The sequence below is a fragment of the Phalaenopsis equestris genome, unplaced genomic scaffold (genome assembly GCF_001263595.1).
Source record: "Phalaenopsis equestris unplaced genomic scaffold, ASM126359v1 Scaffold000255, whole genome shotgun sequence".
Classification (NCBI taxonomy): Eukaryota; Viridiplantae; Streptophyta; class Magnoliopsida; order Asparagales; family Orchidaceae; genus Phalaenopsis; species Phalaenopsis equestris.
In genome coordinates, this window is record NW_018164697.1 from 615,426 (window position 1) to 628,600 (window position 13,175).

The 13,175-nt window shown below is 30.7% G+C and overlaps 1 protein-coding gene across 1 annotated transcript in view; it reads right to left on the minus strand.

Annotated features, from left to right (window-relative positions):
• The window catches only part of LOC110024395 (uncharacterized protein sll1770-like), a 78,289-nt gene that overhangs the window by 1,425 nt on the left and 63,689 nt on the right, over positions 1–13,175 (minus strand). Inside the window, exons 15-17 of the mRNA XM_020724327.1 lie at positions 8,289–8,363; positions 3,933–4,037; positions 2,931–3,072 (exon numbers count right to left, since the gene is read on the minus strand). Coding sequence (XP_020579986.1) covers positions 2,931–3,072; positions 3,933–4,037; positions 8,289–8,363 — 322 coding nt within the window. The remainder of the gene's footprint in view (positions 1–2,930; positions 3,073–3,932; positions 4,038–8,288; positions 8,364–13,175) is intronic.

Sequence of the window (13,175 nt, forward strand, 5' to 3'; positions counted from 1 at the left end):
AGTAGTAGTAATAATAATAGTACTAATAGTAAGAGGAGTAGTAGTAATAGTAATAATTGTAGTAGTAATAGTAGTAGTAGTACTAGTAATAGTAGTAGTAGTAATAGTAATAGTTGTAGTAGTAATAGTAGTAGTAGTAGTACTAGTAATAGTAGTAGTAATAGTAGTAATAATAGTAGTAATAGTAGTAGTAGTAATAATAATACTAGTAGTAGTAGTAATAGTAATAGTAATAGTAGTAGTAGTAATAATAATAGTACTAATAGTAAGAGTAGTAGTAATAATAATTGTAGTAATAGTAGTAGTAGTACTAGTAATAGTAGTAGTAGTAATAGTAATAGTTGTAGTAGTAATAGTAGTAGTAGTACTAGTAATAGTAGTAGTAATAGTAGTAATAATAGTAGTAATAGTAGTAGTAGTAATAGTAGTACTAATAGTAATAGCACTAGTAATAGGTAATAGTTGTAGTAGTAGTAGTAATAGTAATAATACTAGTAGTAATAGTAATAATAATAGTGGTAGTAGTAATAGTAGTAATAGTAGTAGTAATAATAATAATAGTAATAGTAGTAGTAGTAATAGTAGTAGTAGTACTAGTAATAGTAGTAGTAGTAATAGTAATAGTTGTAGTAGTATAGTAGTAGTAGTACTAGTAATAGTAGTAGTAGTAATAGTAATAGTTGTAGTAGTATAGTAGTAGTAGTACTAGTAATAGTAGTAGTAGTAGTAATAGTAGTAATAATAGTAGTAATAGTAGTAATAGTAATAGTAGTAATAGTAGTACTAATAGTCATAGCACTAGTAATAGTTGTAGGTAGTAATAGTTGTAGTAGTAATAGTAGTAGTAGTAGAAAAAATATAAAATTGCAAATTTATACTTTTATAATATTTCAGCATTTACAAACATGCATTAATGCCCAAGCTTCCATATCTACGAAGTCCAGCTTTTTCATGACAATTGCTTGGTATATATGTAAACGTCCCATATTCAAATTAGCTCAAAAGTATAAATTCTGTTTGGCTAGAAAAAAAAAATCAAAATCAAAATCAAAATCAAAGTTCAATTCAAAGTTCAATGCACCTTCAAAAATGGAAATCTGATACAAGTGTTGAGTCTAGTAGTAGTAGTAGTAATAATAATACTAGTAGTAATAGTGATAGTAGTAATAGTAGTAATAGTAGTAATAGTAATAGTACTAATAGTATTATTATTAGTAGTAATAATAATAGTACTAATAGTAATAGTAGTAGTAATAGTAGTAGTACTACTAGTAATAGTAATAGTAGTAATAATAATAGTACTAATAGTAATAGTAGTAGTAGTAATAGTAGTAATAGTAATAGTAGTAGTAGTAGTAGTAATAGTAATAGTAATAGTAGCAATAGTAGTTATAGTAGTAATAGTAGTAATAATATTAGTAATAGTAGTAGTAATAGTAATAGCACTAGTAATAGTAGTGGTAGTAGTAGGTAGTACTAGTAGTATTAGTAGGTAGTAATAGTAGTAGTAATAGTAATAGTTGTAGTAGTAATAGTAATAACAGTAGTAATAAAAGTAATAGTACTAGCACTAGTAATAGTAGTAGTAGGTAGTACTAGTAGTATTATTAGGTAGTAGTAGTAATAGTAGTGGTAGTAATCATAGAATAATAGTAATAGTAGTAGCAGTAGTAATAATAATATTAATAGTAGTAGTGGTGGTATTAATAATAGTAGTACTGGTAGTAGTAGAAGTAATAATAATAGTAGTAATATAGTAGTATTAGATAGTAGTAGTAGTAGTAGTAGTAGTAGTAGGTAATAGTAGTAGTAGGTAATAATAATAATAATAATGATTTGTTAAAGCTGGTACTAAACAAAATGCATCGCCCTCATAGCATACATAGCTAGACAATGACAAATCAATGAAATTAATCAGGGAATTTAATCTCATGAATTTCAGTGGGTATTCCTAGATGTTAGGAAGCAGAGAAAATAGAGGCATTTACATAAACACCACACAATTCATCTATATGAAATATCTTCTAACAACTATCTTTCAGATTTACATGAATATCACATATAAAACATCACCATTATTAACTTTTTTTTTAAGTGAAACACACCTTTCATGCATATGTTTATGATAGCAAAGTGCTATAAAATTATCTATTTACATATCTTACATTTCAAATTCAGTTTTTACATATATGCAACCTTAACTATGCATGAAAATGTGTATGTTACAATTTGAAAGTTAAAATAGTGGTATTTTTTATGTGATATGAAAGATTTGGATGTTATAAATAAAAAAAATCCAAGTTCAGGCGTTAGATATGTAAATACATAAGAATTGGGAACCAGCTTTCCGCAAAAGAGAGTTTGATTGGGTTTGAAAGTAGCTGGTCTTGAAATCTTTCGAGGAACTATAAAAGATAGGGGGCATTGACATGAAGAAGTTTAAAGAAAAAATTCTTAGTCTCTTCTAGCACACGAGAAGTTATATTTTACTGACAACTTATAAAAGAAAGGGGCATTGACATACATACCACCCAATTCCTATGTATTTACATATCTAACACCTAAACATTACTTTTTACATTTATACCACCCAAATCTTTCATATCACAAAAGAAATACCATTATTTTAACTTCTAAAAAGTGAAATGAACCTTTTTATGCATAAGTAAGCTAACAAATGTATATGTAAAAAATGAGCTTTGGGTGTTACATATGTAAATACATAGGATTAAATGGCATATACATGTAAATCTTCCTAGAAGATATTGAAAGTGGTCATCTTCAAGATACCAATGATGTTTTTTTTTCCCTAGAAAAAAAAGTATTGTACTCCTTTGATCATCGATTGCAAAAAATTTCAATGAGTTTCTAAAAGCACAATAAATCAATTTGAACAGAGTTTAAATGAAGGATAGTTTCCAGTAACTTACCAGCACCAATGAAAGCTATATTTGCAGCAGTCTGATTTACTTGGCTGCTTAAATAAACTCCAACATTAAATAGAGCTCCTCCCAAAACTGCATGAATAGAGCCCATCTGAAGTATAGCGGCTTTCCGTGCAGCTCGTTCAGACTTATTATATGCAGCAAGTTATTGGTCAGCGTAGTGATTGTAAAAAAAGAAACAAATTGCAAACAAAACTTGCAACTAGTAAAGAAAGCTAAAAATAGTTAGATCTTTAGTAGAAGATGTTTTAATAGTTAACAGTAATAATTGATGTTTACCTATGCACGACAAGGTGTCATGCATAGGTTGGTGGAATATATGTAAAAACTGAAGTTTAGGTGTTAGATATGTAAATACATAAGAATTGAGTCTTATGTATGTAAATATTTCAAAATTATAACATCGTAACAGAATCGGTTCACATAGGAGTCGGCAGAAAAAAGTTACATTTCAGACACTTGGAGTTGTACAGATTGGTTTTTTTAACGGAACTTGCAGAGAAGCAAGAGCATAGAGTAGAAAGCATCCATCTCAAGCCGAACATGATGATATGGAAAATTGAAAGATTAGTTTACCTAATATACAAACAATCATGCATGCATACATACTACATAATTCCTATGTATTTACATTCCTTAACACCCAAATTTTGCTTTTTTACATTTATACCATATCACATAAAAAAATGCCACTAACTTAATTTTTAAAAAGAGAAATACATCTTTCATGCATAGATATGGTGGCATATATATAAAAATTGAAATTTAGGTGTTATATATATATATATATATATATATATAGAGATATATATATATATATATATGCCTGTGTGAGTGAGATAAGATGCGCATTTAGCACCAATATGCCATATCAACAAATTTAAAAAAAATATTATCTTTTGACCACGCATTATATTTAATCATTTCAATCACAAATTCACAGGCACCATATTTATTTTAAATACAAAATTCGGTCTGCGAAAATACCTCGAGCACTCGAACTCTAAGTTTCAAATCTCCCGACTCCAGCTGCTTCACGAAGTCTTCTATTTTCTGGATTCTATATGGCATTGAAATTGTGTGATCCCTAGCCTGTAATTACACCCAAAAAAAAAAAAAAAAAAGGGAATCGTTAATATACATATACAATTTTAGACGCACCCTTGCAAAATCAAATATGAGCTTTGGTTATGAAAATATTGGGGGAAATTCTTTTTAAAAATTATATATACACCTCATGCCATTTTTTAGGATTGGACATCAAATAAAATAATTCTCAAGAGATTTCACAATATAATGATGACCTTGCGATCTGATTCAAAATTAACTATAAGCACAAGCCTTATAGTTAATTACCTCTCTCTCTCAATCACTACTAACTCAAGCAAAAATATAGGTAAACCAAACCATGATATTGCAATTTGTTAACGCAAAAATAATTTTATTTGCTATCACCATTGGTATTCAACAAAGATAGTCGATTCACTTTGACCCAAAAGAAAATTGTTTTTAGCAATCGTAAGTTTTATCAAAGAAGAAGATCTTGCAAAACTGAGGTGAGAGCATGTCAAAGTGACCAGTTTTAAGCTAAGCTTTGCTAATTGAGGGATTCATGCCCTATTGAGTGTGCTTTATGGCTTACAACTTATAAGCTTAGCCATTGGGAAACATTCGAGCTTAGATATAAATCGTAATATTACGATACCATTGTAATAAGATAACCACTTGATTAGGGGATACATACAACATCCTTGCTGTTGTTAGTTTTTTCGAGTATGATCACATGAAAACACATAACATGCCAATGAATCTATATAAACTATGTTAAAATATAAAATTATCATCCTTGAGAAAGAGAAGCATCATTGATATCAAAGTTAACCCAAATCACAATAGAAAAAACAAATATTATTACTAAAAGCAAATGGGCGGCTACAACCAACACACTTGAAAAGAAAAATATAACACGCGACACCCAAAAACATGAAATTTTAGTGAAGCTGTTTTTGTGATTTTTGTTCGATATGTTGATTTTTGCAGGTTTGACTATGTTTGATTGGGATCATATATGTCAATAACAAAAAATAATGTTTTCTATACCTCATAGCACAACAAGGTACACCTTTTGCGCTATTGGAGTTTGTGGTGTGTAAATTATTCCACTGTCGAAAGTGATCGCGAATTAAAAACATCATTAGAGGAAAATTTCATGTTAAAAATAATATCATTATTATTTTTCTTATAATTTTCTTTTTTTTTCTTTTGACTTAGCACATTCGATACTCACTCTTAAGTGAGTTGTGTATCTAAACTTTTGTTCTGCTTCTGAAGTATCAAATATGTGGTTGTCACAGTTCTGTTTTAAGCAGTTTATAAAAATAGGGGTAGAATGATCATTTTTTCCCACAGTTATAATAAACAAGTAGCTAGCTTCCCAGCAACAGCTTCTTGGGGCAGAGCAGCTGCAGCTGCCCCAAACAGACCCTAAATTAAATATCAAATTCTACAAATTGGGGCTAAAGCTTGATTAGGCTTAGGTGGCTGACAAATTGACTCAAATATGAATGCATAAATTTAAGTTAAATGCAAAAATATAAATATCACTTAAATTTTAAATTATGACGGATTTACGAAGATGGTCATTTTTTAAAGCCTAAAATCATATACTTCTTTGAAATATTTAAAGCTCCGAATGATTTCAAAATTTATGAAAATTTTGTAGTTATCTCCGAAGTCAAATGATACATCTTGAAATATGAGTTCACTTTTAAGACTTGGATGAGTACCACTTGAGATACTCTTGAGCAGGGAGTTTATATAAGAAGTCAATTACACATATTTTCAAAATCTTGTATCTCCTGATATAAAGTCCATAATAAATTTATGGCATAAAATTTATGCAAGTTTTTAAAGCTTATAAAACTCTTTAAGCTATTTAAATACATAATTAAACACCCGCATGTGCTCCAACAAGTATATTGAATGATCAAATAATAGGTTTGGGAATATTTAATTGGGCAGCCTTGTCTATAGGGCGGGGTTGTAAGTCTCTCTCACTAGTCCGAACCTCCTCGTAAGGACTGGAGTTGACGAGTCTAATAAGCCCTAAAAAATGTTCAAAACCTGAAATAAAAATTTACAAGTCCTAATCACCGAGCTAAACTGACAAACTTAAATGCACAAATTAAAAGCTTTTAGTTTTAATTTCCCGATGTGACCGTGTTGATCGAATATTTCAACCAGAGGAGTTAATCTTTTAAATCAAGATTTTCAAAGTAATCAATCAAAATGTTCAAGTTAAAATATAACACTTAAAGCTTAAAGCAAATGACATCCATTATTCACAACAATTTGTCGAAGGTTATAAATTCCTGACTTACTTCAGCTCACAAAAAGCTAATGCCGTACTAAGTGTATCCATATATTCACAATCAAAATAATTGTACATCAGTAAGTACGCGACCCGAGTCTTTTGTCTGTGTGGTTTTGTTGCCAAATGACACCACAAAATAGTGGTTATGACGAGAGCCCTCTGACCGGGAGGTTGCCGCCAAAAGACATCATTATATTACGATTAGGGCAACCAGTATATTCCCCAATGACTTTCTACTTGAGTTGTGAATCATAAAGATACAATAGATTGACATAAAACCTTATGTTAATTAAACTCGACTTAAATTTGTCCCCTTAGACAAGAATCTACCCCAGATCTACAAGGATTTCTCGGACGATGCAACCCATGTCTTCTGGCAAGAATCCTTCAGTCAGGTTGGGTTGACTACCTTCTCTGACTATCAGGGACCACGACGACTCGAAATGACAGAACTAGTGGATCTTGATCGGATTTCGTCTTCATTCACCCATCATCCTCTTTAAGCTTCAAGTGACGAGTTTACAACTTAGAATCCCATGTCTGCTATTATTATATGCTTAATACTCAATTCTTAGTGACTCCTTAATCGAAAGTGTTCTCTCGTTATCAGGAGGGGTAATTAACCATAGGGCTTTGCGCCTATGGGAAGCCTCGAACCCCAGATCAAAAAGTCCTTGCAAAATGAGGGTGAAATCTCTGGGTAGTGTCTAATCTACAATACAATCTGTCTTCTGAAAATTCAACCCTACAAAACTCTCTCAAAACAAATTAAATAAAATGCAGAGAGTTCTTGGGGAGCGGTCGTAATTTTCGGAGCCCAGAATTCTTTTGGTTCCATTTTATTTCTGGATAGTAAAGCAATGATGTATCATTTTGCGATCAACTTCAATTCCTTCTACTCATAAACATAGCACAAAAAGAGAGACAAATTCATTATCTGATGCTAACTCTTCTGCATTCTAATACTTCAAACCAGATTATTTTTTCTACCTTGTTTTCAACTTTCTTTTCAATTATTTAAGCTTGTAGATAAACCCCTTTTGTCCCCATATTTGCAGTGTCATTATTGTCCAGCCATGTTTTAATAGAACCAAGTTTCCTCAATCTTCTAATATTAATTCATAACTAGTTGGAAATGCTCAACGAAAATAAATGAAAGAAGAACCAAGTTTCAGCATTAACTATAACATATAAACAAAGACTCAACTTATATTGATATTTGATAGTTTGATCAGAACACTGCGTGCATTATACGTTTTGAACATGTAAAATATGAATCAACATAAGATGGCTTTTGTTGAGTAATGACTGATAACCAATATGGTTTAAGTTCAATGATAATAATTAGCAAACGCATAGAATCAATGAATGGTTCATACTCCATAATTTCTGCCGTTGGCTCCCTAGAGGAAATAAAAAAAAGAGGCATTTACATACCATACAATTCCTATGTATTACATATCTAACACCTAAATTTTACTTTTTACCTTTATATCACAAAAAATACTACAAGTTCCACTCAAATCATTCATATCACAAAAAATACTACAAGTTTAACTTTTAAGAAGTGAAATGCACCTTTTTGTACATAGGTAAGGTTGTATAATGTAAAAATTTAAATTTGGGTGTTAGATATATAAATACATAGAAATTGAGTGGTATGTATGTAAATCTTTCAAAAAAAAAGATACCTTGCAAAAAAAAAATTGAAAAACACTTCAAGCATCATCAAAACAGAGAATTCCTGAAAAGGAAAGTAATTAAAAGAACAACATGCTTAATCTAAAATAATAAACAGTTAATCCAGATGAATATGGTATTAGTGGGTGAAAAACAAAACCTACCAATGATGAAACCTACAGAAGTTTCCAAACTCAAAGAAAGAGCAATTTTAATAATAATATAAAAAACTCTCAAAGCTAGTATGTATATACATCATAAAAATAGGTAAAAAAACTATTAGGGCATACTTCATCAGCTAGTCTTCTTATATCATTAGCAACCTCTGCTCCAGTTTTTTGCCTTTGTTGGGTGTTCAGTAATTCCTGAAGTTCCAGGGAAAATAAAAATAATAATGAGCATCATATTTTAGGTCAAAACATGTATTTTGTATGAAAGTTGAACTTAAGAACAAGCTGGAGTTATAGCAGAGGGCAAGAAAAGAAGACAAATAAAAATTACGTTGGCATTGAAGTATCACTTTGCTTCAGCAAAAAATATCTATTTGAAGGATACTTTTGTGTTTTTTCAGTTAATAGAAAATATAGAAATCAATGGAGGATTTAAACATTTTTTTTTAATTTTGAAAAAGCAGATCGTTAAGTAGCATGTCAATTGATTTAGCAAGCATGTAAGGAAAAAATGACGCAACAAAGGGCTACAAGCCTACAACAGTATTTTTAAAGATATCTGAGTCACGGATAAAATTAAAACAGTGTTTTTAAAGATATCTGAGTCACGGATAAAATTAAAAATAATTATGGGAGTGATGAGATATCTTTTAATCCATCTTGGCTACAACAATGCTCAAGATTAAGAAACTTTATGCTTTGGCATGAAAATGCTTGCAGAAGTTATTCAAGGAAATAAACATGGTGTGTTATTTGCAAATGACAGAATACTTATTAAATAATCTAACTCTAAAGTAAATGAGATTTAAAAAAAAAAGGTAGAAAACTTCTAAGAGATAATGAACAAAGACGAGGAAACAATGACACCAACCATCATAAACATGATTAATAGATGCAAAAATGATAATTTTTACCAAAAAATTATAGAGATCGAATGGCAACTCAGTGCAACAAATTTAACTACTTTGGAACTGCTACAAAAGAATGTGGCATCAATGAGGATGGTAGCATTAGCATATTAATTTAGAAAGGTTTCCTATTTATAGTTAGGGCCATATTTATTTTACTATATCTTTGGACATCCCCATAAATTTCCTATTATAAGAGGCCCTCTAATCGATGTAGTTGTTTAACATAAGAAAAAAAAGAGGCCTTTATTTAAAAACATATTTTCCCTCAATATGGTATTAAAATAGGGTCATCATTAATCCTCTCTTCCTAGTGTGAATGCTCCAAACCCCTCTCATCCCCATGACCTATTTGTCCTTCACTAGCATCCCAACACCATGAATACAACATCCCAATCCTTGATTCAATCTCAACCCTTTGCCCAAAACTATAATAAACCACCTTCTAAGCCCATATCCTGCCCAAACAACCTATCAATTCTCTCAATTATGCTCGATCCCTCTTGATCCGAGCTAGATGTCATTGCAACCCCAAACAGAAGGCTCATATCACAACATCCAACTACCAAACCTCTTATTTACTTTGTGATGATTTGAACTTTACCTCTGAAATTCAAATACTTCATGGCATCGCCCATCCAATTACTCACAAAGAAAAATGACCCGAGAATACACCCAATATTCAATAGCCAACTACAATTTCCTTTCCAACATTTCCTCTAATAAAGTATTACCCGTTGAGATGAATAATATCAAAATTCCAAGACCTACCCAGAAAGCACTTCAAAATGAAGAATAGAAACAGGACACGGTTGAAGAAATGAGCCCAAGAAAAATAAAATGTGGGAAGTAAAAAAATGTTCATAAGGGAATAAATTAATTGAAAGCAAGTGGATATAAACTATTAAATAAGATGCAAATGGGGGGGGGGGACATTGAAAGATTCTTATAAATAAAAAAAATAATATAAAGACTTCTATAATAAAAAATTCCTGATCATATTTCTTGAAATTTTGTAAAATTTTGAATCTTTATTATGGTAAATATTTTTTTATAACTTTTTTACTATTTATTTGCCTTTTCTTGATTTATGAAAAATATGAGAATCAATTATATTTTTTATTCTTAAATATCTTATTATTTTCATCTTTATAATGTTTCGATCATTTTTATTCACTTCATGTTTATCAATTTATGTGATTACTGTATACTATTCTTAATTTTAAAAAAATTAAATAAAATATAAAAATATATATTATAATTTCGTGTCAAAGGCGTGTCCCCATTCTATATTTTCAAAAGTATGTGTCTTGTCTTTGTGTCGTATCATGTTCGTGTCCCTGTATCCATATCAAAGCAACCTAGCAAAAAAACATATCCATCATCAAGGCTTGCTTCCAAAACTTCATGATTTTTTTTTGCATATTGACCTTATCACTCATGCAATCTGTGTCATATCTGCCATCATCCTTCACGATACCGGTATGAGGTATAGTTCCTTTCATTATTTCTTGAATTGCCCCCGGTTTCACCCAGAAGATAAGAATTCTACTAATGCAAGGCATGATAGATAAGTACGAGACATGCATATGAGATATGTTCGTGAAAAAGAATACATATAGAGATAGAAATAGGCCTCAAATCGATCAAGAACATGCATTTAGCCTTTTGGTTAGTAGATCGAATATAAGCAATGATGTTGATTTTGGCCTCCACCATGAATGGTTGATATTGTCCTGTGAATGAGGGTGGAAAATCCACATCCTCTTCATTGAACACCATTTGGCATCCACTGTAAATGGTTGATGATGTCCTATGAATGAGCGTGCAAGATCCATATCCTCTACATTGAAATCATCATGTTGCATATCAATGAATCTTCCAACCTTGCATCTTCGAAGAAACGACACATTCATTTGTGGTTGATCTTCAAGAATTAGTTCTATATTCACCATCACAATTGTTTGAAAAAGTATCACCATCATTACAGTTATCTGTTATAACAAGTTATAGGCAAATCACTTGATTTTCTCCTCATGCTAACACGATGATGTCACTTTGTTCTCCTTAGTTCTAGTAACATAGAATTAAAAATGGTTTAACTTTTTGTAGTTGCTCTTTATCATCAACATATTCTAGTATTAAAAAGAGCTTAGCACTTTGATAACGATGGATCTCAGACATGTGAGCTAACAGAGAAGGGATTTGACTTAAAAGACCAACAGATGATTTAAAACTTTAGAAAAGAAATAAAAGTACTCTTGGATTATTGATTGAGATTGGAAAATTTGCTTCACTCATAAAGAATTGAAGTATCAAGTATTAAAGAGGAAGGAAGAGGACTTATCTTTTCTTCTTTGAATTCTTTTTACCTATACTACTATATCTCATAGTTTGTGTAATCCTCTGCATACCTTCCCCTTCCCTCAAAATACCCTTTCATGACTTAGAGGGGAGTCTATCATAAAAGGCAATGCTCAAATAGACAAGACTGTGTTGACAATTTATTACGTGAAATCAATTATCTTTCTTAGAATCTAAGTTTGTTAAAGAAGTGCAAGGCATTGATTTAGAATTACGTCAAGCTGGCACCAAAATTGGCACCAGAATCAAACAATATAGATCAGTCTTAGGTGAATTATGATCACCTATTTCAATTCATGCATCCCATGGCATTTACTACTTATATTCTACCAATGGATGCTTCAAGTGTGCCCTGAATTTTAGATTCTAGAATTTCTTCACATATGATGAAGAACCGACAATTATACTCCTTTTGTCAGGTTTGCTCTACCACTATCATTGTTGTTGATGGTTCTCCATTATCTATGTTCATAAAAGGCTATGCTCCTACTCTAAAGAATTACCCTCATTGTGTTTTTTAAGATCTTAATATAAAGAAGATGATTGAGAGGTGCTAAAGCTAGTTGAGTTTACTACTTGAAGAATGAGATCTCTTTGGCTTTTTCTTCAAGAATTGCTCTATATTAAATGGCATTGCCATTTGGGCCATCCTCCATCATAAAAACTTTAAAATTTTCTTATTATCTCCTGCACTATAACCAAGTTTGAAATGTTTGCGACAAAGCTAAAGCATCATTTAGTGTATTTTACATCCTTCATATTATGTCATAGTAGTATCTCATTTGGGTTGGTTCATCTCGATATTTATGGGACTAGTCATCCTATTTTTGTCCACTTTGGGTTTAAGTACTTCATTATCTTTGTGGATGATCAATCTCAATATACATAAGAGTATTTGCTAAAATTAAAGCTTCCTTTTTTTATATATGCACCAAACATTCTATCAGAAAATAAATTTTATTTTTTTGTAATAAATAAATTTTTCGTATTAATAATGAAAGTTATCCAATCTACATTTAGCACATTCTATGCTAGCAATAGATCATTCATCATATTTCATGCCCCTACCTTCTCAATGAAACAAATAGCATTGTCAATGCTCCATAGGGTGATGTCATTTCGATTGCATGCAACTTATTAATTATATCCTATCTTCAGCTATCTGTGATGTCATTTTAATTGCATGTGTTTACATTTCTCACACCTAAAATTTCATATTTACAAAAAGCATTGCCATTAAATATTATATTTGATTCACCTATTATAAATAAGAGGTCCTCCTACTGAATAATAAACATGTTTATTTACCCACAACAGAACATATCTTCAAAGTCAAGCTACTCAAACGTTAGTCACCGTGGGTGTGTTTAAAAGAATGAGTATATAGCTGGATTTCATTAAACTACAAATAGATAAACTATTTTATATGGACTTAAGTGCTCAAAATAAAAGGTTAATGGAAATCATATTTCGGAAAGCAAAATGAGAAATTTTAAGATGGGTCTGTTATTAAATTATCAAAGATAGAAAAATTCTTTTAAAGAAATGGTGTAAGCAACAAGTATGAGAGATACACTATTGAAAATAAACTAAAATAATAGAGGGATACATCATAGATGTAAGAAATTGTGCCAATAACAGAAATTGAAATAACATACAAGAATCAAAACAGACTAGGGGTAGAAAAGAAGCAACACTGCTAGAAGTTGTAAGAGAAGACATGCAGGTTAAGCAT